Source organism: Tyto alba, unplaced genomic scaffold (assembly GCF_018691265.1).
Source record: "Tyto alba isolate M040663 unplaced genomic scaffold, T.alba_DEE_v4.0 Super-Scaffold_1, whole genome shotgun sequence".
Lineage (NCBI taxonomy): Eukaryota > Metazoa > Chordata > Aves > Strigiformes > Tytonidae > Tyto > Tyto alba.
In genome coordinates this window covers 22,713,849-22,737,031 of record NW_024881261.1, presented here as the reverse complement: position 1 = coordinate 22,737,031, position 23,183 = coordinate 22,713,849, and the positions used below count along the sequence as shown (strand labels likewise).

Below are 23,183 nucleotides of genomic sequence, written 5' to 3'. Positions count from 1 at the left end.
TGAGTCTGGCTTATGCTAGCATGGCATATGGCACTAGGCAGTCAGATATTAATTTACATCAAAGAGTCTATTGGAATTTAGTATTCTGAGGTTTGGCAGGTCACAGTCTTCAAATAAGCTCTCTGCTGCATTGCAATGAGAGCACAATTGCACCAGTGAAGCAGTGCTGTTGCAAAGCCAGAGAGGTGGTCATGTGCTATTTCCTTCAATCCAGGGCCAAGAAGGGTGAAGCTGATTTGAATCAACTATTACTGTGGGATAACACTGTATTTTGATATAATTGGTTTTGAGGTAATTATGGATGCAAGTTACCAGCTTAGAAGTAGGCAGGACCTTTGGAGTACCAAGCTATTAACTGCACAAGGGCCATCTCTGAGGCAGGTCTTCTCCCAAGATCCTTCTCCACTAAGGATCTATGGGCTTGGCAAAAGAACAAAATGGTAGTAGGAAAAGTGTTACCACAAGCAGAAGGGGATTAAGTATATTCATTATCAGTAGCAAAAAGTGAGACTAGGAGGTTGAATAAGGGATTGGGGTTTTTAAATAGCATTGCTATAGGAGGCAATGTGTGGATCTCAGGGCTGTTGCAGGTGATGCCTGCAGTGTCATGGTGCTGGTGCTTATAACACATAATGACTAGCCTTTGTAATTCTTAAAAGTATTTTTTGATTTTTGGTTCAGCTGCTGAGTGTTGAACGGCTCAATCTGTATGCAACCTCCCTCAGGGTGTGCTTTCTTCTCTTTGAGAGCATGAGAGAGCATCTGAAATTCCAGCTGGAGGTGAGTTTTTTGAGTATCACTGGGTGCCTAGTAAAAGTTTATTGGGCATCAGTTACATGCATATAGCTAGGCAAAATATCAATTTACCTTTGTATAAATGACTCGGGGTTATTGGTAGGCTATGTAGGCCTTTTCTTGCGGAATAATGAAATGTCTTTGAGATTGGTGTACTGCACTGCCTGCCTTCATGCTGATTTTTTTAAAATGGTAGATCCAGGTGCACTGAATGGCAGAACTATTTGAAACCTTTTTACAACCTCCTTCAGAATCAGCCACCATCAAAGATGGAGTGTCATGTGGGAAGATGAAGATTAAATCCATTTCTGTAGTCCTCAAAGCTATTCACTGTCCTGCTTTCTTTTTTCTTTCCTTAAACTGAGCTGCCCTGTGTTTCTGCCAGATGTATGTCAAGAAGCTGATGGAAATAATCACTGTGGAAAACCCAAAGATGCCCTATGAAATGAAGGAGATGGCTTTGGAAGCCATTGTTCAGCTGTGGAGGATTCCCAGTTTCGTGACCGAGCTCTACATTAACTATGACTGTGACTACTACTGCGCCAACCTCTTCGAGGAGCTCACCAAGCTGCTCTCCAAGGTGCTGAACCACTGGCTGGGGCCGCAGCGGGCTGGGGGGAGGGAGGGGACAGGGGGATGCCACTCAAAACAAGGGTAGGCACAGATGCAGAACTTGAGAATAGGAGTGGTTGAAAGATTCAGCCTGAGTAGTCTGTAGGGATGAAGAAGGCCATTTAGCATTTGGAAGCTGAAGAAGAAAGAATAGCCATGATGCCTTAATAATGTCAGAGCAAATAAACCATGAAGTATATGCTAGAAAGCTGTGTATGAAAAGTTAGGGTGTTCTGTTGCATGCTTTAGGCTTCCCCAAGCTGTGGGGGAAACTTTCTTCCCTCATTATGGTGAGAGCGGCATGAAAGTTGACTAATACTTATATTTTATTTCCCAGAATGCCTTCCCGGTTTCTGGACAGCTGTATACTGTCCATCTGCTGTCTTTGGAGGCATTGCTGACAGTGATAGATAGCACTGAGGCACATTGCCAAGCCAAAGTGCTGAGTAACATACATCAACAAGAGAAGGAAGTTGTCAAATCCAGACCAGAAACCATGAACAGCACCAAAGAAACAAGCAATAGTAAGACCCCTTTCTTTGATATATTGGTATTAAGCTTAGTCTCATGCTAAACTTGCAGATTTCATTTTGGTAACTGACATAGTAAGCTCCTTAAATATATGTTTTCAGTCTTCCTTTGCATGTTTTATAACTGAACACTGAAGTTTAATAACCTTGCTGTTTATAAAATTTACAGATATTAAAATGTGCCCCTCATGTGAAGCTTTATATAAAAGCCATGTCAACACTGGCAGTCATAACAGAAGGACCCTATGGCATGGAATTCATGTAGACAAAATACTGAGGATACTGAGGAATCACAGTTACCAGGGGGAACTCCTTTGAATAAGCACATGTTCAGTTTAGAGTGATCAGTTCATTATTTCTCTGTTGCTAGATTTTTCCTTCCTTGGCTTATGGATTTCTTTGTGTGGCTTTTTTGTGCGATTTTTTTTTTTTTTTTTAAAAAAAAAAAACTTCTACAGATAATGAGAGAGTACTTAGTGAAGGAAGATCTTCCACTGCAGCCTCAGAGCCAGCTGGGGCACGTCCTCCCACCAGTGGGTGCCTTATGGCTGACCAGATGAAGGAGGGCTGCATGGAATTGGAAGGAGGAAGTGAGGCAGGTAATAGTCTCCGTGGTGCCCTGACAATTGTGAGTGTGTATATGCTGAGAATGGTCCTGACATTTGTTGCACTGGTCCTGCTATTCTGTAGACCACTGTAGCTATTGTGTTTTCAAAATTAGAGGGAGGTATGTAGTGAATATTTGTTTATTATATGTCTGCTATATATGCCCACTAACTGTTGCATTTCTTCTGGGAGGAGGTTAGACCTGGTGGGTCACTTGGGGGAAAAAGTGTGTGAAATTAGTGCTTAGTATTTTTAAGGTAGTCGGGGGCTTATCAGAGAATCAGTAATGTAGGTAGTCAAAATAGCCAGAAAATTAAATCCTGTGGTTGTGTGAAATTGTCCAGGACAGGAAGCTACTATGCAATTATGCTGAAGAAAATGTGGGTGAGAGAAATGTAGTAATTGAATAGTAGGAGTGTGAAGGCCATTTGCAGGGCAGCACACTGCAGCAAGACTCCATGACTGAAAGTTATGTTAGGACACTATAGTGAGCTGAGTGCTGCTCTGGGGATAGGTTTGACTCTAATGATGCTTTGTCCTTCTAGCTGAGAAGAGTATGCCCAAGAAGCCTACTCGATTTTCTTGTATCTTTCCAAGCCCTCAGGAACTTATGCAGATTAAGAACAAAAAGAAGGTATGATCTGGAATATACTACAAGTGGATCTTTAAGTGTTCTCCTGGTTTCCCATCCCATGTGGGCTTTGCATGACTGGTCATATCTCAGAAATTTTAAGTTCTAGTCCCTGCTGATGTGAATTAAATAGTCACTGAAAATCCTGTTACACTGCTGAGAGCGCAGTAATTATTATCTGTTCTGATTTGGTTGTGCTAGAAGTTGCAAGAGGTGTTGGGGAAATTTTGTGACACAATTTGTAAGCTAGGTCCATCTGATTTCTGGGTGGCAAAGTTGCTGGATCTAGTTTGCATTATACGGAGATAATCATGTACTTTCAAAAAGGGCAGGTTCCCTACTCTTATCAAAGCTGTAAATGAGGAGTGTACCAAGAGGCCCATAGTAGAAATTAAGAGTCTAGCCTGCTATTCAAATTTGTTCATTCCCATGGTTGCTTTATCATAAGGGTGACTGAAAAGATGGTCTTGATTGTGGCAAAGCCATTCTTTGTCTAGATGCCTGTTTCTTTGAACCTCATTAATCCAAATTATAGTCTAAACTTTGTACAGCTTTTCCATTCCCTGAGTGGTTCTAGTCTAGGTCTAGTGTTGACAAAGGTGCTTCATGCTGATGGCTTTGTATTTGTCTGCTGTCTTGTGTCAAACATCAAGTACTGGCCTGCTTGTTCACCTCCAGAGACAGTGGATGAATATGATATCTAAGGTCCCTGTGGGTTACACAGGAACGTGGGTTTTTTGATTGGGTTTTTGGGTTTTGTTTCTTTGTTTGTTTTTCATTCACAGATGTTCTTTGTGCAGATTATGTTCTCTTTGTATAACATATACATGAGGTAGTTTATTTAGGAAGTAAGAGATTACTAAATTTTAATATGGAAATGATACATATTCTGGATGAAACATGAGTGGCCATAGTAGTTGTGGGGTAAGGAGCCACATGATGTAGTGGAAAAATAAATTAATATATTTGAATGATTCGTTGGTGGTACAGAGAAAGGGTTTTGATATGTACCTAACTAAAAGGCTTCTGACTTTTCTCTCCAGCATAAGTGGGTTTATTTTACATTATTATAAGGGACTGGCGGTTGTATTTGTTTAAACTTAGTTAAAAAAATACTGAAGGAAGTACAACAGATCTCATGTTGATCTGTGCTTTGTGATCCACTCTGGCAGTCTCTGGATCTGAATGTAATTTAAGGCATTGCTTTCTCTAGGAAGTCTAGGCTGTACTTAGGAATGTGGTTCTTTACCTACAACACAGTGCTGCAGTGGGATAATGCTAACCAGCCTCTTGAGCCACAGGGACAGTGGGGGGAAGTGATTGTCAGCACGGTCTTCAAAGGAACCACTGAGTTTTGACATTAACTAATTTCTAAGACATGAATATTGATTTAGTTACCGTTTCATTTGTAATCCTTTGCTTTTTATTATATCTAGCTTTCATGGAAGCTTTGCTGATGGACTTTGTGTGGAAGTCCATTGTTGAGAAGGGAGCTTGCATAGTGCTTCCACTGTTTTAACTGAAAACCGCTGATAATACTCCCATTTTTACTATGATGGAAAACAAGGTTTGAAGAAATCAAGAGCATTGCCAGTGACTGAGAGTTCCTTAAAGAAAGTTCCAGGTGGTCCTAGAAAAAGGGCAGTGCCTTACGCTACAGCAGAGGGCAGAAGGGTGTTCATAAATCTGTTAGTTTGCCCAGGGAAAATCCTTTCCTTACCCTAAATCTGCTAATGGTTTCATCCTGAACATGTAAACGGGGCACACAAAACATTCAGCATAAGTAATGTTGATACTGACATGACACCAGTATGTTCTGCTTCCTTTAACCTCTGAAGTACTAAACATTATCAGAGCTGGAAGGAGGAAAAAAGCAAAATAAAAGCAGAAAACAAATTATGCATCAAATGGCAATTTGGAAATCAATTTCTTTGATGTTTCCAAAGGCAATGGCCAGAAGCTCTGAACCATGGGACTGACATGATCATAAATGCAGTGCAAACTGCCAGCAGTCTGATCTCCTTTCAGATGGTCTTAAGAAGTATAATCAGTCCATAGAATACCCTGAGGCTTGAGTTGCAGGATTTACAGTTAAACAGAAATGCTGCTAGCATCATACAGTCCCTTCAGACCTGCTACACCAGGACAGCACATGGTTATTATTTTGTTACGCCCTCACTGGATCTTTCTGTGCTCCATGCTGTTTCAGGGTCTGTGTTTTCACTGCAGTTTGAAGATGTTCATACAGGCAGGGAAAGCAGAGAACAGAGGGCTGGTGGCTTCTGAGGTACTGAGAAGCCCAGGGGAGCTAGTAATCATGATGGTCACGAATTTAGTTCACTAGGTCATTGCTAGCAGTTTGATCGTGATAGGAGCTAACAGGGAACTGACATTTATTCTGGTGCCTTAGTAAAGTTCAAACAGTTGTTTGTGCTTTTGGTTTTTCTGAACACCACCAAGAACATTCAGTTAACCCTTTCTTGGTAAGGTGTTTTATTACACTGTGGCTGTGGTACAGTCTAGTTTCCTAAAATAAGACTCAAGCAGGGCAGAGTAGTTGACTTCCCTTCAAAAACACTCTTGCTCTTCCCAGCCTACAGATAGCTTTGTCATGCTGGAATACCAGATGTTCCTGGGACCACGTCTCACTAGCAGAATGTCTTCTTGTTCTTAGTTTAAGCTTTTGTAGCACTTATTCCTTGCACCTGCTGAATAAGTACCAACGATTCCTGCTTCATGTCTTCTGGCAGTGAGGTAGAGTATGAGAGCCTAGAGCCAAAGGGGACAGAAGAGGGCATGGAGCAGTGCTGCTTTTGTAACTGGGTAAGGTTGATCTTGCCACATGTCTGGGGTTCATTAGAGACCTTCCTCTGCTCTGTTTACATATCAGAGCAGGTGAGGCATTTGGGGTAGCAGAGCTAATTGGTCAGTGAAATGTCAAAGCTTTTCAAAGACGGCAGCTCATGCTTGCTCCTTCCAATATTATTTGATAGCAAATCCTTATGCTGAATGCAGGGTTTCTGGCCTTGGTTAGCCTTCTTGCTGGATTACACAGTACAATAAACTCGATCATGGTGAGGTTGATCTATTTTCTACTTTGCTTTTTGTTCAAATGCCAAGAACAATCTAAAGTAAGAAATGCACTTCAAGCTTGTAATTATCAGACTCTCCTTCAGCTCCTGATAACTGGCACAGAGCAGTTCAACCAGAAGCCAAAGAAAGGGATACAGTTTCTGCAGGAGAAGAACCTTCTTGCCACCCCCATCGACAACAATGAGGTGGCCAGGTGGTTACGGGAAAATCCTCGCCTGGACAAAAAGATGATTGGGGAATTTGTGAGTGACCGTAAGAACATAGACTTGCTGGAAAGCTTTGTTGGGTGAGTATCTTTCTGTATCTCTTTAATCAGAAAGGGGTGAAATTTAAGAGTTCAGTGATTAAAAAAAAAAAGCAGTAGAACAGTAATTCCTGGAGGCATTGGATTTGTATCTCTTAGTTCTTTGTGTACCACCATGCCTTAATTTATGCATTTCTTGATTGTGGTAACACCTTAGATACATACTATGGTATGATATTCAAGCTCCTTTCAGTAGGGCCAGTCTTCATGAAGACTGGAGAGATGATTACATACATAATCACCTGTAGGATTGCTGACTCTCTTTTATTGTTTTTTGCCTGTTCACGTTATATTTCTTCTTTCTTCACCCTCCCCTCTTTACTGTCTGTTCTCTGTGAAATCTGTTATTCTGATGCTGAAACAATCAAGATTATAGGCAGTAAGTGTATCCTACCTTTCCCATCCTGTTTCAGTTTCTCACTGCATTTTACTCTTCTTGCAGGACTTTCAGCTTCCAAGGTTTAAGGCTGGATGAAGCTTTACGACTTTATTTAGAGGCCTTCAGATTACCAGGAGAGGCACCTGTAATCCAGAGACTGTTGGAAGCCTTCACAGAACACTGGAGGGTGTGTACTTGGTGGGCGGAAAGCTCAAAACTGCATTCTTTCTTGTGCATCTGCTTGACGTGTTGGATATGTCAGATGAAACTGCCTATATAAGCTTACTGTGCCCTGTGGGCAGCAGCTCTTGCTTTGTAGTAGATGGCAGTGACACATAGATACCCAGGGTGCTTTTTAGAAGCTGGAGCCACAGCCTGGGGTTTTTGTTTGTCCTGGAGATGGTTCAGTACCGTGGGAAAAAAAATGGCTGTCTTTGGTCACTGATATCACTGTTCTTGTATGACTAATTTGTGCATTCATTTGCCTTTCAGAGATCAAATGGGTCCCCATTTGCTAATAGTGATGCCTGCTTTGCCCTGGCCTATGCAGTTATTATGCTGAACACCGACCAGCACAACCATAATGTCCGCAAGCAGAATGTCCCAATGACTCTGGAGGTGGGTGCTACCATTGTAGGCACCTGTCTTCCCAGGTTTTGACAGCAACGTAGTACCTGTTTTTATCTCAATGACATTAACTTTTTTCCCTGGCATTCATCACTCATGTACACAATAAGTTGATGTGCAGCACTGAAGTTGAGTACAATTGGGGGGGGGCTGTGGGCAAGGGGCAATCTGAAGAAATACTAGCTTAGCAGAACAACTTGCCAAGTTTGTCAAGAGGCTTGTGTGTGTGTGTGAGCAAACTGTATCCTAAGGCATAGTAGGAATGAGAAGGGTGTTGAACCGCTGTGGACTTACAGAGAGTTCAAGTCCTGTCTGTGAGTGTCGGTGCAGTGGTACGGACCTGTCCTTCTGATGTCTAGCCTCAGCTAAGCATGTTGTGTCGTGTCTCTGTTATTCCTTGTGAGCAGAGACAGGGGTTACTGCACACTACTGCCACTAAGAATAGCATTTAATTTTTGAACTTTGAGGCTGCATGTTGAAGAACGCAGGAAAATGTCTTTCTGGTCCCATGAAAAACAAGTGGAGCACTGATCCTAACCAAGCAGTTAAAGCTGGAGATGTTGGGAATTAATGTTGGTGTAACTTTTTTCAGGAGTTTCGGAAGAACCTGAAAGGTGTGAATGGAGGCAAAGACTTTGAACAGGACATATTGGAAGACATGTACCATGCTATCAAGTAAGAATCAACCTGTCATCTCCTTGTACGCAGAGAGCAAACTAGAGTTGATTGGTCTATGAGACCTCTAGAGAGTACAGAGACTCATGGATCATGTGCCAGTTTGCCACAGACCAACTTCCAGCTCCACGTGGGGCTGTAGTTACAAGTGATTGCACTGGATTTTGTATCTTTGGATTCTTGCCATGGTATTTTAATCCACAGAGCTTAAGCTACAGTTAAAAAATACATTACTTCTGTCAACATGCGAAAGAATGTCTGAGCAAGACCAGCACATATGAAATGCTGTATCTCTGTTCTCCAAGCCAGGCCTCTAGATTTCTTTAGAACTTTTTATGCAGTGCTAGAGATAGTATCTCATCCCCAGGACAGCACTGGTGCTCTGACATAACATGTTTAGGTCTGCTTCATACGTTCTCCTTTCGAGCTCTTCATATGAGGCTGCTATCTGCACCAATCTCTTCTGCCACCCTTGAAGCTCTTGGCACACTGACCAATATTTGAGGAGAATTCCTGGTGGCTGAAGCCCTTTTGTGCACACACTAGCTCTGGGCAGGGATCTTTAATAATAGCTCAGAAATCTAGTTTATCAGTAAATCCAGGCCCAGCCAATTTGAAACTGAGGGGATTACATCTCTGAGGAGACAGGATGTGACTGATTCGCAGCTGGTTTCAATCTGCAGTAGCTCAGGCTGGAAGCAGGGCAATGTGATTAGACTGACCTTACCTTTTGATCCTTCTCTGGAAAGGTGGGGATTCTGCCTGTACTGAATATCTAGAAATTCTTCAAGAGGTAGCTCTAGCTTTCAAATAGAGCTCTAGTTTTGATTGGCCTCTCTCCCCTCAGGGTGTTCTTAATGTTTTGAATAGTACCCTGAGAATATCCTCATATCTTTCAGTTATATTTCTGGTGCTTCTGTCCTCATCTATTTCCCTTTACTCTCCCTTCACCAGATACTTCAGCTTTTTCAGTGTGTTCTGTGGCTAAAACAATTGGTGTATCATTTCAGCATTGCTCCATCTTAGATTGCCTCAGTGTTATAGTTGAGATTGAAGAACTGTTTGTTTTCTTTGTATTATTGGGGGGGGGGGGAAATCAGACTGTAATCTGTACAGAGTAGTGCATGATCTCTTCAGGATCTCAGCATTTCACTTTTGAGCACAATTTCATTTCCTGAGACTTTCTAAGGAAACCCATTCACTTCTGTTAGTATTAATCAAATATGGGTTCTTAGATAACATAAGCTATTGACTGCAAACATGTTTTCCTATATAATCTCTGTAATGATTGTTCTTGTTAAAATATACAGGCACCTGAAACAGAAGAGCTTACTTCTTATGCATAAATCAAGAGAGGTTTTTATAGTTGTTGTTGTTGTTAGCATATGAAAATTGCTTCTTTGGCAACTGAAGCACATTTTTTTTTACTTGTTGCAGAAAGAGCTCTACTTTTGAGATTGGCTGAAATCTACTATTCTTAGTAGATTTGAAACCATTGTTCAATTAGTTGGTCATTTGCAGAGAGTTATATCTTGTGCAGTGTTACCAAAGTCTAGGGAGTATGTATTTAGGCTTGATATATTTTAACTGGGTACTGCAAGTACTACTTGGCATTAATCATAATTGATTTATTACTGCATAGCCTTGATCCAGTTAGAGTAAGGAGCTGTGATACCCTGAGTATGAATCACCCATCATACATTTGGTTTATTGCTTTATCTTTAATTTTCCAATACTTGGCTTTCTCATATTTGTTTTTGGCATAACAGGCATATTTGCATTATTCTTATACAAAGGTACTCATGCCTACTGTTGCCTGCAGTGGTATAACAATTTAATTTTTTTTATCTGGGAGTAATGAGATATGTAGAGCACTCTAACAGGGTGAGAGTTGGGGTGAGGGGGTGACGCTATACCAGTGTGCTGTCCAAAATTTCTTATCCTTCAACTGCAGTATGTGTTGCACTTTGCACTTTTAGTGTTAGATAGCTGCTTCTTCAATACTATTCTTACATGGTTGCTGCTGGGTGCTGCTGAGAGCCACCACACTTTATATCCAGGATATCAAAGAGGGGCGGGAGAAGCAGGCAAGCCTAGGAAAATAGAATGTTTCAGGAGCTGGCAAAATCACTCCAGAGTGGGTATCGCTTAGCTTTGGGACCATGTAATGAAAGGCACTGTGTAAATGTTAGGTTTGGCTCAGAATGAAAAATTCAACCTTTCTGCCTTCCTCCCTTGTAGAAATGATGAGATAGTGATGCCAGAAGAACAGACGGGCCTGGTGAAGGAAAACTATATCTGGAATGTCCTGCTACATCGTGGTGCCACCGATGAGGGCATATTTCTCCATGTGCCTCCTGGAAGCTATGACCATGATCTCTTCACCATGACATGGGGCCCAACCATTGCTGCACTTTCTTATGTTTTTGACAAGAGCTTAGAAGAAACAATCATCCAGAAAGCTATCTCTGGTTTCAGGTAGCTCTTTCATTCATGAAGACCCAGAGAGTTAAAGTGTGGCCATTTTCTCCTGTTCACCTGCTAGAGACATCACAGTGAATATCAACTGTTACTTTTCCTAGCAATTGAAGGGCATTTTATTGTGACCTATGGTCCTCTAGCTTTGTTCTGTCATTTGTATTGATTCATTCCATCTTGGCCTCTCTTGGTTGCTGCTCACTGTTTGACTTGACTGCTGTGTTGTAATAAATCAGAGTGCCTGGGGTATGCATTTTTAAACTCCAACCTGGTTACATTTAAGAGACCTGCTGACACAGCTGTGCTGCTTGGAAGTAAGGGGAAAGAGTAACTCTTAACTTCCACAGTGATGCTGGCAAAATCCCTGTATATGAACAAAACCTCCCGTGTGCATGAGGCCATTGCTGTGGCTGAATGGGATGGGGGATTTTTTTTTTCCTTTTTTCTTTCCCAGATGACCAGTATTCAAAAAGCCTGCTATCTGTGAGAAACTGTATTGAAACAATCTATGGTCGTGCTTAGATCCAGACCAAATGATGCCTTAAGCATAGTTTTAAAGCTCTGTTAATATACTGTTGTAGCTGTAATCTCTAGACCTTCAACAGTGGTTGGTGAGGTATATTGGCTCAGATGCAAGTGGTCTGTCTGTTTAGACTGACTTCTTGAAAGCAATCCTTGCATCAGCACAGACAAATATTAGGATCTGTGGATGAGGATTGAGGTTATTTGTGGGATAATTGTAGACTTCATCAGCATTCATTATAAGTGGATGGAGAGAAAGGTCTAAGATGTCAACAGAGAGGCTCTCTGATTTGCTGTCCTGTAGGCAGAATCCTCTGTATTGACTTACTACATTATTTTCTGTTTTATTCTTTCCCCAGGAAATGTGCAATGATTTCTGCTCACTATGGCCTTAGTGATGTGTTTGACAATCTCATAATTTCTCTCTGCAAGTTTACTGCCCTCAGCAATGAGGTAAGTTTGCAAGGAGGGGAAAGAAGCGTGGCTTTTAGTGTATCGGAGCTCTCTTCCTCTGTTAAGCAGTAATGCTTGCTTATTTTAGTTATCACAGTATCTGTAGTTATCTATCAGACCCTGCTCAGAGTTTTCTGGAGGAGGCAATGGAAAATGTGTACTGGAGTAGGACTTCCATAGGACAGGCTCAAATATGCAAATTTCCTTTTACTCACTCACAAGTGGCAGTTTGTGCAGGCAGAATGCCATGACGTGAAAGTGTTTATTCCACCTACTTGATCAGAGCAGACTTAGATCTCCCTGTGATCAAGACAGTGATCATCCATGATCCCAAGCAAGTTTATGCATTTCAGCTATTGAATATTTAGTTATAGGGCTTATTCAGTGCCAAGAGGGACTGTTTTGTGAGCTGTTCTTCCGAAGTGTAGGAACTGTGCATCCACCCAGCATAAAGGGGTTAGGAAAACAAATGCTTTGAATTCTTGGTTGGTGTGTGGAGTCTGGTAATAAGACCAGCTGTTAGCCCTGCTTTTGGCAAGCCCTAGAGACCGTTTCCGTGAATTGTACTGTGAGAATAAACTCAAGGTATAGTGGTTGGTGTAAGCTTTTATTCTTATTCCCAAATCTGCTTGTGTGTTACAGCATCAGCCTGTTATTCCCCAAGGTGTTTGATAGTGGCAGACCATGCTTTGTGCTAAGGAGGAGACAACAGCAACTCCTTTAAAGGGTCAGAACTCACAAAGAAACTCACAGCATTGCTCTGAGAACCAGTGCAAGACCCACAGTGAATAGAATTGCCACACATACAAAAAAGGGAAACAAGATCATTCAAGACTGAAAGCATAGGAGTAAAAAGGCAAAGACAGGTGAATTTTTTAAAATCCCTTGAAGGGATAGCAGAAAGGGAACAGTCCTGCAAATTAATCCAATTAATGGAAATAGGCTGCGAGGAAATGGAATTTTTTGGACTGGGTGTTTTGTATCACTTGCATTTTGGTGTTGGTAGCAGTGAAAAAGTACCAGGTTGACTATTTAAAAGACAAGGAAATCCCAAGTGGTGGGGTTGCTTTAGATTCCCTCTTCTTCCACAGCTCACAACAGTAAAGATTAAATACTTGATCCTCTCCAGACATACCAGACCTCGAGACTACCAATAGGTAACACAAGCAGAGGAATGTCTGCCACGGAACAACTGTTTGACACAGATTTACACAGTAGAAGCAACTAGACTAAGCCCCCAGAGGCACCAGCTATTGCCAGCTGCACACCCATCTAGTTGTGAGACTGGAATCTGGAGCAGTCCGAGGTCTGTGTAAATTAAGCAAGCATGTCTTGGTGATGACATAGGATCAGGGACTTCTGGATTTAAAGAAGGCTGTGAGTTTTTATCTTTGGCCAGATTACAAGTACACCAATTACTTTCTGCTGTCCTAAATTCCTGTAAGGGTAGGAGACAGTAGTGGAATATGACAACTGAACAAATATTTGAGACACATTCTGGTGGAAGGGAAGAAGGAGAAGCTGCCTTCCGGGGCTGTTGAGACAAAACAAAGAGCAACTGTTAAAAAGCCAGGGAAGAACATCGAAGTGTCACTTAGCTGCCAGTCACTTCCCAGGTCAGATCAGCCTGGTGATCAGGCACCTTCTCCAAGCACTACAACTGCTATGTGTGGCCACTTTGGTTGAAAGAAGAGGAATGGAAAGGAACATGGAAGGGGATTAAGTGATTTAAGAAAAGTGAGTGCCACACTTCTTGATACACGGTTAAGACTCATACTGACTCAGTGTATAAGTAGTAGCAAAACCCCTCTGTGTTTTAATTCAGTTGTTGTGGCTTGTTGCCACAGTGAAAAGCCAGACATATTGCTGTTTGCACTCTTGAGACTTCAATAATGTATGTATTTGTGTGGTTTCCCCATAGCAAGAGCAGAAAAAACAAAGTGGTTGTCACATTTCTGCCAGACTTGCAGATTGGCACTTCTAATGGAGTTCACCTCTAGATCTAAGAGGTTTTTGATCATAGTTTTGCAGGCAGTCTGGCTGAAGCAAGAGCTTGTTTTCTGAACTTCAGGTCTTGAGATTGGAAGAGCCACGTTTGCAATCCATCCTATCTCCTGTCTTCTCTCTCCTTTCTTGATGAAGGAATAAGTATGTTTTTTGTTTGCATGAGCAAGAGAACGGCAAAACCCATCTCTTGTCAAAAGGAATATTGCAATGAACTTAAGTGACTGCAGAAACTTGGAGCATGTTACAGTGTCTGATACTAACTCACATGGTTGATGGGGGTTTTTCTTGTTTTGGCAGCATATGCTTGGTTGGTTTAAATGACTTAGCACATTTTTTGTATTTTGAAAAGCCGTTTGTGCTTTGAACAGATTATGAGGAACGGTTATTCAGCAATTATTGGCAGAGACTGTATGTTAGGGTTCATCACTCTTACTTTGAATCTTCCTGTTAAGTAATGGTAGGAGTAGCTTTGCAAGTCAGTAATGCTTTTGGCCATAGTTTCCTTCTCTAACAGTAGAGCACGGTAATTGCTGCTTCCAGAGGAGATGTGGTACTTTTCATAGAAGGCTTTGATCCTGAAACGAGTTCCCACAGCAGAATAAATTAGTGTGTTTTCAGCAAGCACTTTCAAAATGGTTCTGTACTGTTGTCATTCTTGGAGAGCTTATGTCTAGGTGGTTCAGTGGTTCAGCTTGTATCAGGTAAGCTATCTTGTCCTTGTTTTTGTGCAAAGTGTGTATGAGCTGAGGAGTTATCCAGCATTGTACACAGAATTGTTGTCTTTCCCATAACCAGTTCTGAACAGTCTGCCCTAATTTGTCTTGAAAAGAAAACATCTCTCGCTGACTGATTGCCACGCCCTCTTCTTTCCTGCAGTCTATTGAGAACCTGCCCACTGTTTTTGGAAGTAATCCCAAGGCCCATATTGCAGCAAAGACTGTGTTTCACTTGGCCCATCACCATGGTGACATTCTGCGGGAAGGCTGGAAAAACATCATGGAGGCCATGCTACAGCTTTTCCGAGCAGAGCTGCTGCCCAAGGCCATGGTAGAGGTAATAATAGCCAGCCCATGGGTACCTGAAGACTAGTGGAGTGGGAAGCTGGCTTTTCATAGAACCAGTTCAAAGAGGAGGAGGGCTCTCTTGCAGAGGCCTGGCTTTGGTAAAGCATGTACAGAACTAGAAAGCCTGCAAAGGGTGTAATTCTTGAGTTATGTGCAGGCTCCAGCTTTTTTTGCAGGGTTTCATTTTTTCTCATTTTACATTTTGTGGATTTGAGAAATTCCAGCGTTCGTCTTACTTGAACAGATTTTGAATATTGTGCAGAAGAGGGACTTGCTTATAGGAGTGAAGTATTAGAGTACAGCATTGGTATTATCAGATGGGGGTGACCTTTTGCTGAAGGGGTGAGGGGGTGAAGAGCTGGGGTTGACTGCCTACACATGGGTGGTTGGGTGTAGTATTTCATCATGAAGTGAAACATTATGGGGGGGAAGAGAGGAGGGATGATCAAATGGGGGGGGGGACGGAAATCAGGCTACATGGTAGTAGGCAACTGAGCATATACATGTTCTGGTTTGTCTTCCAGGTTGAAGACTTTGTGGATCCTAATGGTAAAATCTATCTACAACGTGAGGAGACACCATCTAACCGGTCAGTGGTTCACATGGCCCAGACAGTTGTTTGTTTTGTTTTGTTTTGTTTTGTTTTACCAATGGTAGAGAATAATATATTATGTTTTCTTGTTTTCTTGCTGATGGTGGTGTCTTCTGATTTGCAGTGGTGAATCTACAGTGCTGAGTTTTGTTAGTTGGCTCACCCTCAGTGGGACGGAGCAATCTGGTATGAGAGGGCCATCTACAGAGACACAGGAGGCAAAGCGAACAGCTCTGGAATGCATAAAGGTAACATACAGTCTATAAAAGGACTTGGTTTTGTTCATGGTGACAGTACTATGTAGATAACAGGCAACAGAAACATAAATATGCGTGCTTCTAGGCAGTTTTGCAGGTTCCAGAGGACTTGAGAATTGTAAGAAACTACAGTGGAGCTTATCTACAGTGCCAGTTGAAGGGCCTTATGCACTGTTATGCACCAATAGAAAATTAAAACAGAAATGATTACACACAAGAAGCTGGGATCTGCCCTTTATGTCACAGTCCTATAATTGAAGACAAATAAATACATTCTGAAATGACTTTTCTTTTCCAAGACAGTCTTAAGGTGTATGGTGCCCACGAAATCTGAACCTGGGGTTTGAGCAGTATGCGGACAGAGGCCCCTTTTTAAGGGGCAAGGAGCTATCTGTTAAAATCTGTCTAGCACAGATCAAGTCTTTTGGGGGTAATTGATATTAAGAGAGTGAACTAGCTGGCAGGAGTTTTCATCCTCGTAATTGTGTTGCAGCCATTCTCTGTGTCTTCCCTAGGAACAAGCTATGTTCCTGGGGGATCTGTTCGTCTACCTTCATCCCCCAGATGCACAGTCCTCTTTTCTGTCTTTTGCAGCAATGTGATCCTGAGAAGTTGATCACAGAAAGCAAATTCCTCCAACTCGAATCCCTCCAGGAGCTCATGAAGGTGAGAGAGATGCTGGGCTGGGGACTGGACTGGGAGTGGAATAAGTGCACGATCATGGACATGTGCTGTGTACTTGCCTAGCTCCTCTGTCCCCAGAGGAGGGCTTGGACCTATTTGGGATGTGAAACCAGTCAGAAGTTCAGCTGTTACATGTATCTTCTGTGCAAGCAGCCACAATTGCTTTAGTAATAGAGGAAGATGTTAAATTGTGGAATGTGTTCTAAAAGCCTTGAGGAGGTCACAGTAAGTGTTTGAAGTAGCTCTGTGTAGGAGCTTATGTTGTAGGTTGTGCTTTTTCAACTTTTCTAGTGTGCCATGTGCGTAATGATAACATTCTAAAAGGCCACTTTAGAAGCAAGAGGTATGCAGAAATATTTTACTGTGTGCCCCTAGGTGGTGTGGTACCTGGCTGCTGTGCGAGACAATAAGGCTGGATGCACCAGCCTTTGGGCCAGAGGAGCTTATCTCTCTGGGGGAGGGTGATTACTTGTTTCTGGTAGTGGCTTCTCAGGCTAGCGTGAATCTTGAGACCACTCCAGGGCATGGAACGAATCTAGCTGCTGCTCACCATTTCCAAAAGCAAACAGTGCAGTGCAGCCCTTGCAGGGATGTTGTTTGGGCTGGCAGTGGGTGTTGCCCAATTCCATGGCCCCTTAAAGTGCAAATGTCTTTCCCTTCAGGCTGCTGTAATTGCAATTCACTGGCTTAATCAGTAGGGCCTGTGACACTACTGAGACTTCTGCTAAAACAAAGGAAGCGTTTACTTATTAAGGCTTGCTACAGAGGTTCAGAAGAATAGCTATTGAGTTTCAGAATGAAGATAAGTGAGTAAACCCCAAAGAACAATGTTTAAAACAGGTGAAGCAGAACTTGCTGCTTGGCTTACACAAAGACCACTATGTTGCTGGCCCACGTGGAGAAGTGGTGACTCAGTTTTTGTGTGCCATCTCAGTGCTGGGGGAACATTTTACTCTTACCTCTATTATGTCAGGAATTCTCCCTTCATATACAAGCAGATGGCTTGAGAGGATAGTTCCAATATTTGTAGTTATTCCTAGGCATGTCTGCCTTTTCTGTGCTGCACATGTTCTTAGCTGGAAGCTGCTGGCTCTCAGAATTCCTCTTCATCTGAGAGACTTTGTCAGAGTTTAACATATTTTAAGTTTATATTGCACCTTGTATAATAAAAAAAAAAATACAGTTTTCCATATATTTAGTGTGACCTCTATCCAATGCATTTTTGATAGGCTATGCATGACCTCACCGGATGGTAGAGTGCAGTTTTGCCCAGACTCAAAGCATTCTGCTGGTCCTCACTTGTTCATCCCCCAGTTCTGGAGGCTTGTGATTTACAAACATTTCCTGGCTTTTCTAGGCTTTAATCTCTGTGACTCCTGATGAGGAGACATATGATGAAGAGGATGCTGCCTTCTGCTTAGAGATGCTTCTAAGGATTGTGCTAGAGAATAGGTATGACTTTGAAATACATGCAGATTCATTGTAAATGTCCCTGCTTTACTGCAGCTGCTGCCTAGGTCCAGGGAATGAGTTCCTTATGTGCTTGATTTGCCAGCTGAAGCAGCATGTGGCTGTAATTTCAGGGCTTAGCAATTCCACTCTAGCATGTACAAACATAGGGGGTATTGGCCTGTGAATTGTTGCTTGATATCATGAGATTTGGAGAACAGAAACTAAACTCTGGAGGGATAATTCTCCCATCTGATTGCTTTGGAAGTAATGAAGTAAATAAGAAATTTGGCGGCTTTGATGTTTCTATGTGTCTGTTCTTATATCTCCTGGCTGGAGTTTTTCATTGAAATTAAGAAATACTAGGTTGTTTGGAGTTCTGGGAGAGGTAGCTGGATTCCTCTTGTCTCATCTTCTTTCATCTCACCCCCTCCTTCTTCCTTGTTGTGGCTAGGGACCGTGTGACCTGTGTCTGGCAAACCGTCCGAGACCACCTCTATCATCTCTGTGTCCATGCGATGGAGTTCTGCTTCTTGGTGGAGAGGGCAGTGGTGGGGCTGCTGAGGCTGGCAATTCGGCTCCTTCGTCGGGAAGAAATCAGCGCACAGGTAAGGGATTTTTGAAAGTTAGTTACTGCAGTTTTGTGGCTACACCTGGCAACACAGGAAACTAATTGCTGTTGGATGGACCCACATTTAACCTGTGTGTTCTGCGGGTAATGGCAAACATCAGTTGTAAGTAGTTCTAAATAAATCACCAGGCACTTTGCTGGATAATGGAGCGTAAATAATAAGGTCTGTTATTCTTGTCTCCTTCCCTGGCCAGGTTCTCCTCTCATTACGAATCCTGCTCATGATGAAGCCAACTGTGCTGTCCAGAGTTAGCCATGAGGTTGCCTATGGCCTCCATGAACTCCTGAAGACCAATGCTGCCAACATTCACTCTGGGGATGACTGGTACACACTTTTCACCCTCCTGGAGTGTATTGGGTCTGGGGTGAAGCCGCCTGCAGCCCTGCAGGTTACAGCGAGGGCAGATAACGACACAGGTAAGACAGACCAGCTTTTGCTAGGAAATCTGATGCCTGCCTGCCAGATAAGCAGCTGCTTCCTCAGGCTTTTCAATTAGCAAAGGGGACCGCAAGAAAACAAAGCTGATATTAAACTACATTAGCAAGATTAAAGACCAGCACCTGCTGTTCACTCCTACCCCATGGTCTGTCCCTGTCTCTACTCTGCCATCTCTTCCTGCTCTGTGAGCAGCAGTCCAGGTGCTAGTCCCTGGGGGAGCAGTGGGAGGAAAACTGATATCGGTTGTAGCAGCTGTAGAAGGTCTTTGCTCTACCCAAGGAGCATTTTCCACTGGTTGTGTTCTGGTGCCTTGGGTAATATAGCCTTAATCTTTCATCTGGGTGTGTAATGTAAACCCAGCTGTTGTTCCTGTCATACTTGCTTCTTCTGTGGGACTGACTCCTTCCTGTCCCCATTTTAAGGATCTCGTAAAGGGAGTTGTTCTCTAAAATTCTATTTCCAAATCCATTTATGTTCAGGGCGCCTGAACCATTCCCACAAGACCAACCCACTTTTTCCCACTTCTCTTGACTATGTTAGAAAGACTGTCTTTTCAACAAACTGTTCCTGTTTTGCTTTAGCCAGCTGGCAGTGTATTTGAGGCTGACAGCTTCAGACTTTTAAAGCAAACAACAAGAAAAGACTTTTCCAGAAGCCTTCATTACCTTCTTTGCTTTTCTAGAACTTCCGTGCTAGGTCCTGATGCTTTGTGCTAGGCAGATGGGAGAAACCTGATTTTGCAGAACCCCAGTGGCTTTTACCTTCTGGGCTGATGCTGGGGCTGTCTTCTGGTTTGGTTTGGTTTGGTTGGTTGTTTTTTTTACTGCTACTGTTTTTGATTGAGCAAACTATTTGACTGTGGCACCTTGCACATCAAAACATTAGTTCTCTTTACCTCATTCTGAAAATGTTTGGTGCAGTGTGTCACAGCAAGTCTGTCTCTCTTCTGGTGAGTTTCTAGATAATGTTGAATGATGGAGAGAATGAATTTTTGCTTCTAAATAACATTATATCAGTAGCTTAAATTTGGCCCTTGCAAAGATTTCTGTGCTTGGGACATGGGAAATTTAAGGTTATCCTAAAGGTCAGAGAAGGTAGATCTGACAGTTGTGGAACATGCTAATGTAGATTGCTGTTCATGAGAAAGACTTTATCAGTATTAGTGTGGAGCTGAGTGACTCCAGAGGCCCTATGTGAGTCGTGTCATTCCATATTGTGCCTTTGGAGTTGTCTTGGCTGAACCTAGCACCATCGGTAGTTCTTAAAGTGTATGATACGTCTGATTCTTCCCCCAGGGTCAAAGCATTGGACTTCCTGCCCTTCTTAAATCCACGCTTAGGCTGACAAGTGACATAGCAGAGGGTGGAAAGCCCCTTCCCTCTAAAGGGGAAAGCCAAACATACCTACAGGGGAAAAACTGTGTCAGAGATCTGTGTTCCCTGCTGTCTCCTGTGCATGCTCCTGTCATAGTTGTTCTTCCTCTCAGAGCAGGAGAGTCCTGGCCCAGTGTATTCTAGGGCCCACTGGTTATTCCTAGCTGATGCTGATCTGACTAATCTGGATTGCTTCTCCTTTATCCATAGCTACTCTTTCTAGTTCTTAATTTGTCTTTGATCTAAAACTCATGCCTTTTGTCTTGAAGGTGCTCAGTCAGACAGCGAGGTCTCCTCCTCCTGTCATCCCAGCGACGTGAGCCTGGACCGTGGCTACACCTCTGATTCAGAGGTGTACACAGACCATGGGAAGCCAGGCAAGATGCATCGCTCGGTGACAGATATGGATGTCATGAACAGTGGCTGGCTAGTGGTGAGTAGACAATGGGTGCCTGAAGAAGACTACTGGCATGGTTGTAGGCAGAGGGTGTGGTAGGGAGAGAAAGAATAAAACAGTAGAAAAGAAAGCTAAGATGAGCTGACATTGTAATGGGAGGATGGGGAGGAGGTGCAGATGGAGAGGAGGAGAAAGCTTAAGAGGCAAATGAGGAAGAAAGGGAAACGGATCCTGCAGAAACACTACCTGTTGACTTCAGAAAAAAGGCCCGTTCAGCATGTGCATGAGGTGCTGCTTGTTATGCTACCCTCTCCTGCTACCCCGTTGCTGTGCCCTGCAGGTGGGGAAAGATGACATCGACACCTCCAGATCCACTGCTGGGCTCAACAGGCTGGGCCCATCTCCTCTTGTCAACCAGTACAGCCTGACTGTGGGGCTGGATTTGGGACCACACGACACAAAGTCTCTCATGAAGTGCGTAGAGTCCCTGTCCTTCATCGTGCGAGATGCTGCCCACGTTACACCTGAGAACTTCGAGCTCTGTGTCAAAACCATCCGCATCTTTGTGGAGGCGAGCTTGAATGGGGGTAAGATGGCCCGTGGTTTGACAGTCAGGATTGGGCTTGGGGTGGCCAGTCAGCAAGAAGTGTCAAGTATTCTGTCAGGGGATGAGTCCCCAACCCCCAGAAGATGATCTGCTGTGAGAAAAGTGTCCTGGCTGCTGCTGGTAGCAGGGACCTTATTCTCTCTCTCTCTCTGGGATATGGGGGAGGTCTGGAGCTGATGTGGAGGTAGCAGTATCGGGTGTTGCTGAAGGCTGTTCCTGAGGGGTGCTGGGTACCTCTTCAAGCAAGTAGTTGTAATTTCACAGGACAGGGCCCTCGGCTGGAAATATCAAAAGGTGGCTGCTGTGTGTGTTGAAGGGCAGAAAATTTGGTGGTGGAGCATGTATGTGTTATGTTGCTGCCTTTCACTTTCTAGGCTACAAGTCCCAAGAGAAGAGGGGGAAGAGCCACAGGTATGACAGTAAATCCAGTCGGGTAAAAAAAAAGCCAAAGGAAAGCTCCACACGGCGATCACGGGTCTTGAGCCAGCACCAGGCCCACACACACAGTGATGAGGACGATGATGAGAGCATCCCTGCCAGCTACCACACTGTGTCTTTACAGGTTAGTCAGGACGTAAGTATAGCAAGGATTTCCTCCTCTCCTTTCCCATACTCAGGGCTTTTCTAGGGAGTCACTGGGATTCTTCATGGGGCAAGGTGGGGCTGCATCCTGCGTTAGTGGACGCTGGATGGCAGAGAGTGGCTCTGGTGGCAGTGTGTGGATCTGCAGTGAAAAAGGAAGATGAAATTTGGACAGGCAAAATCAGAATAGCAGTAGAAAGAGAAGTCCTCTGAAAAGCAAGGAGGGGGAGGGATCAAGCTGTGAGTCGCTGTAGTAGGTAAGATGGATGTGGATCAAGGGCATTTGGAGGCATGAGGGTCATGTAGGATTAGTGGGGAGTCTGACAGGGCATCTGAGCTTGAGGAGAGGGGAAGGCTTTGTGGGGTGAGGCACGAGGGTTTCAAGTACAGAGGACTGGGATGAGAGAGTCATTTCTCTCTCCAGCTGGTACTTCAATGGTATAAAGGCACAGGCCTGCTGACTGCCAGGCTCTTGGGCCTCAGTTTAGTAGTGGAATGACTAGAATGCTGTCATTTGCCAACATGGAGTTGTTCTGAAGGACCTTTACATGTGCTTCATGCTTTTTGTTTGTTTTTGTTTTGATTTGGTTTGGGTTTTTTTTTAAAGGAAAAAAAAATAAAAGAAGTTGCAGAGTTGTTCCTGGATAGTGGAGCTGAATCATTGGTGTTTTCCCTCTGCCTGGGGTAGTCAGTGCTCTGTACCAGGAAAGGCTCTATTCTTCTGGCAAGATTGAGGTGCTATTCCTCAAAGATGGGATTGACATGGCTACTGAACTGACACAAATCTTGCTGAAGTTGCCTGGCACTTGACCACTTTAGGGAGGGCACAGACAGCAGGGCCTGATACCATCTCCATAGCTACATATGATTATGTACATACAAGAAGCAGACTTGAGTATCTGTGAGCCTTTTAGCATTGGTTTGGGGAAGTGCAGAGACCAGGGTTGCTGCAAAAATGTAAGTCCTGTGTGTTGCTTAATGTGATGCTTGACTTGCAGCTCCTGGACCTCATGCACACCTTGCACACGCGAGCAGCCACCATCTACAGCTCCTGGGCAGAGGAGCAACGCCATCTAGAGACAGGAGGGAGGAAAATCCAAGCAGATTCCCGAACGCTGTGGTCCAACTGCTGGTGTCCTTTGCTACAGGGTAAAGCCATCCCCTTGTGGTGAGAGTGAGCAGACACACTTCCAAAATAATGGCAGCACTCAGGAAAGTTGAGGAGCCATGAACTAACTGCAGAAAGCAGGCAGAGGTTGTTTTTAGGGTCTGCTGTAATTGAAAAAGAACTTGGATCAGATCTAGAAAGGTATCTTTAGCATGTGTTAGCTGCCAGCTTGCTCTGGACCTGACAGTAGATTCCCATTCTGTGGCCTGGAACAAGTATAATCCTTTT

At 43.4% G+C, this 23,183-nt stretch overlaps 1 protein-coding gene and 1 long non-coding RNA gene across 5 annotated transcripts in view; one reads left to right on the top strand and one right to left on the bottom strand.

The window, feature by feature from the left end:
• The window catches only part of GBF1 (golgi brefeldin A resistant guanine nucleotide exchange factor 1), a 111,486-nt gene that overhangs the window by 84,066 nt on the left and 4,237 nt on the right, over positions 1-23,183 (top strand). For 2 of the 4 annotated variants that reach the window (XM_032982049.2, XM_032982047.2), the window contains 22 exons: positions 682-780; positions 1,181-1,375; positions 1,745-1,931; positions 2,396-2,536; positions 3,089-3,177; positions 6,351-6,553; positions 7,014-7,137; positions 7,443-7,568; positions 8,170-8,252; positions 10,494-10,730; positions 11,612-11,705; positions 14,589-14,765; positions 15,301-15,365; positions 15,493-15,616; positions 16,220-16,291; positions 17,667-17,761; positions 18,213-18,366; positions 18,584-18,806; positions 20,471-20,634; positions 20,939-21,185; positions 21,580-21,767; positions 22,786-22,936. In XM_032982049.2, coding sequence (XP_032837940.1) covers positions 682-780; positions 1,181-1,375; positions 1,745-1,931; positions 2,396-2,536; positions 3,089-3,177; positions 6,351-6,553; positions 7,014-7,137; positions 7,443-7,568; positions 8,170-8,252; positions 10,494-10,730; positions 11,612-11,705; positions 14,589-14,765; positions 15,301-15,365; positions 15,493-15,616; positions 16,220-16,291; positions 17,667-17,761; positions 18,213-18,366; positions 18,584-18,806; positions 20,471-20,634; positions 20,939-21,185; positions 21,580-21,767; positions 22,786-22,936 — 3,238 coding nt within the window. Of the gene's footprint in view, positions 1-681; positions 781-1,180; positions 1,376-1,744; positions 1,932-2,395; positions 2,537-3,088; positions 3,178-6,350; positions 6,554-7,013; positions 7,138-7,442; positions 7,569-8,169; positions 8,253-10,493; positions 10,731-11,611; positions 11,706-14,588; positions 14,766-15,300; positions 15,366-15,492; positions 15,617-16,219; positions 16,292-17,666; positions 17,762-18,212; positions 18,367-18,583; positions 18,807-20,470; positions 20,635-20,938; positions 21,186-21,579; positions 21,780-22,785; positions 22,937-23,183 lie in introns of all 4 variants that reach the window. The other 2 variants (XM_032982048.2, XM_032982045.2) reach the window with 1 other exon arrangement.
• On the bottom strand, positions 361-22,800 carry LOC122152941. The gene is made up of 4 exons (XR_006164937.1): positions 22,780-22,800; positions 19,185-19,188; positions 1,939-1,944; positions 361-372 (listed from the first exon to the last, which is right to left on the bottom strand). It is a non-coding gene; the product is annotated as an uncharacterized LOC122152941 (long non-coding RNA).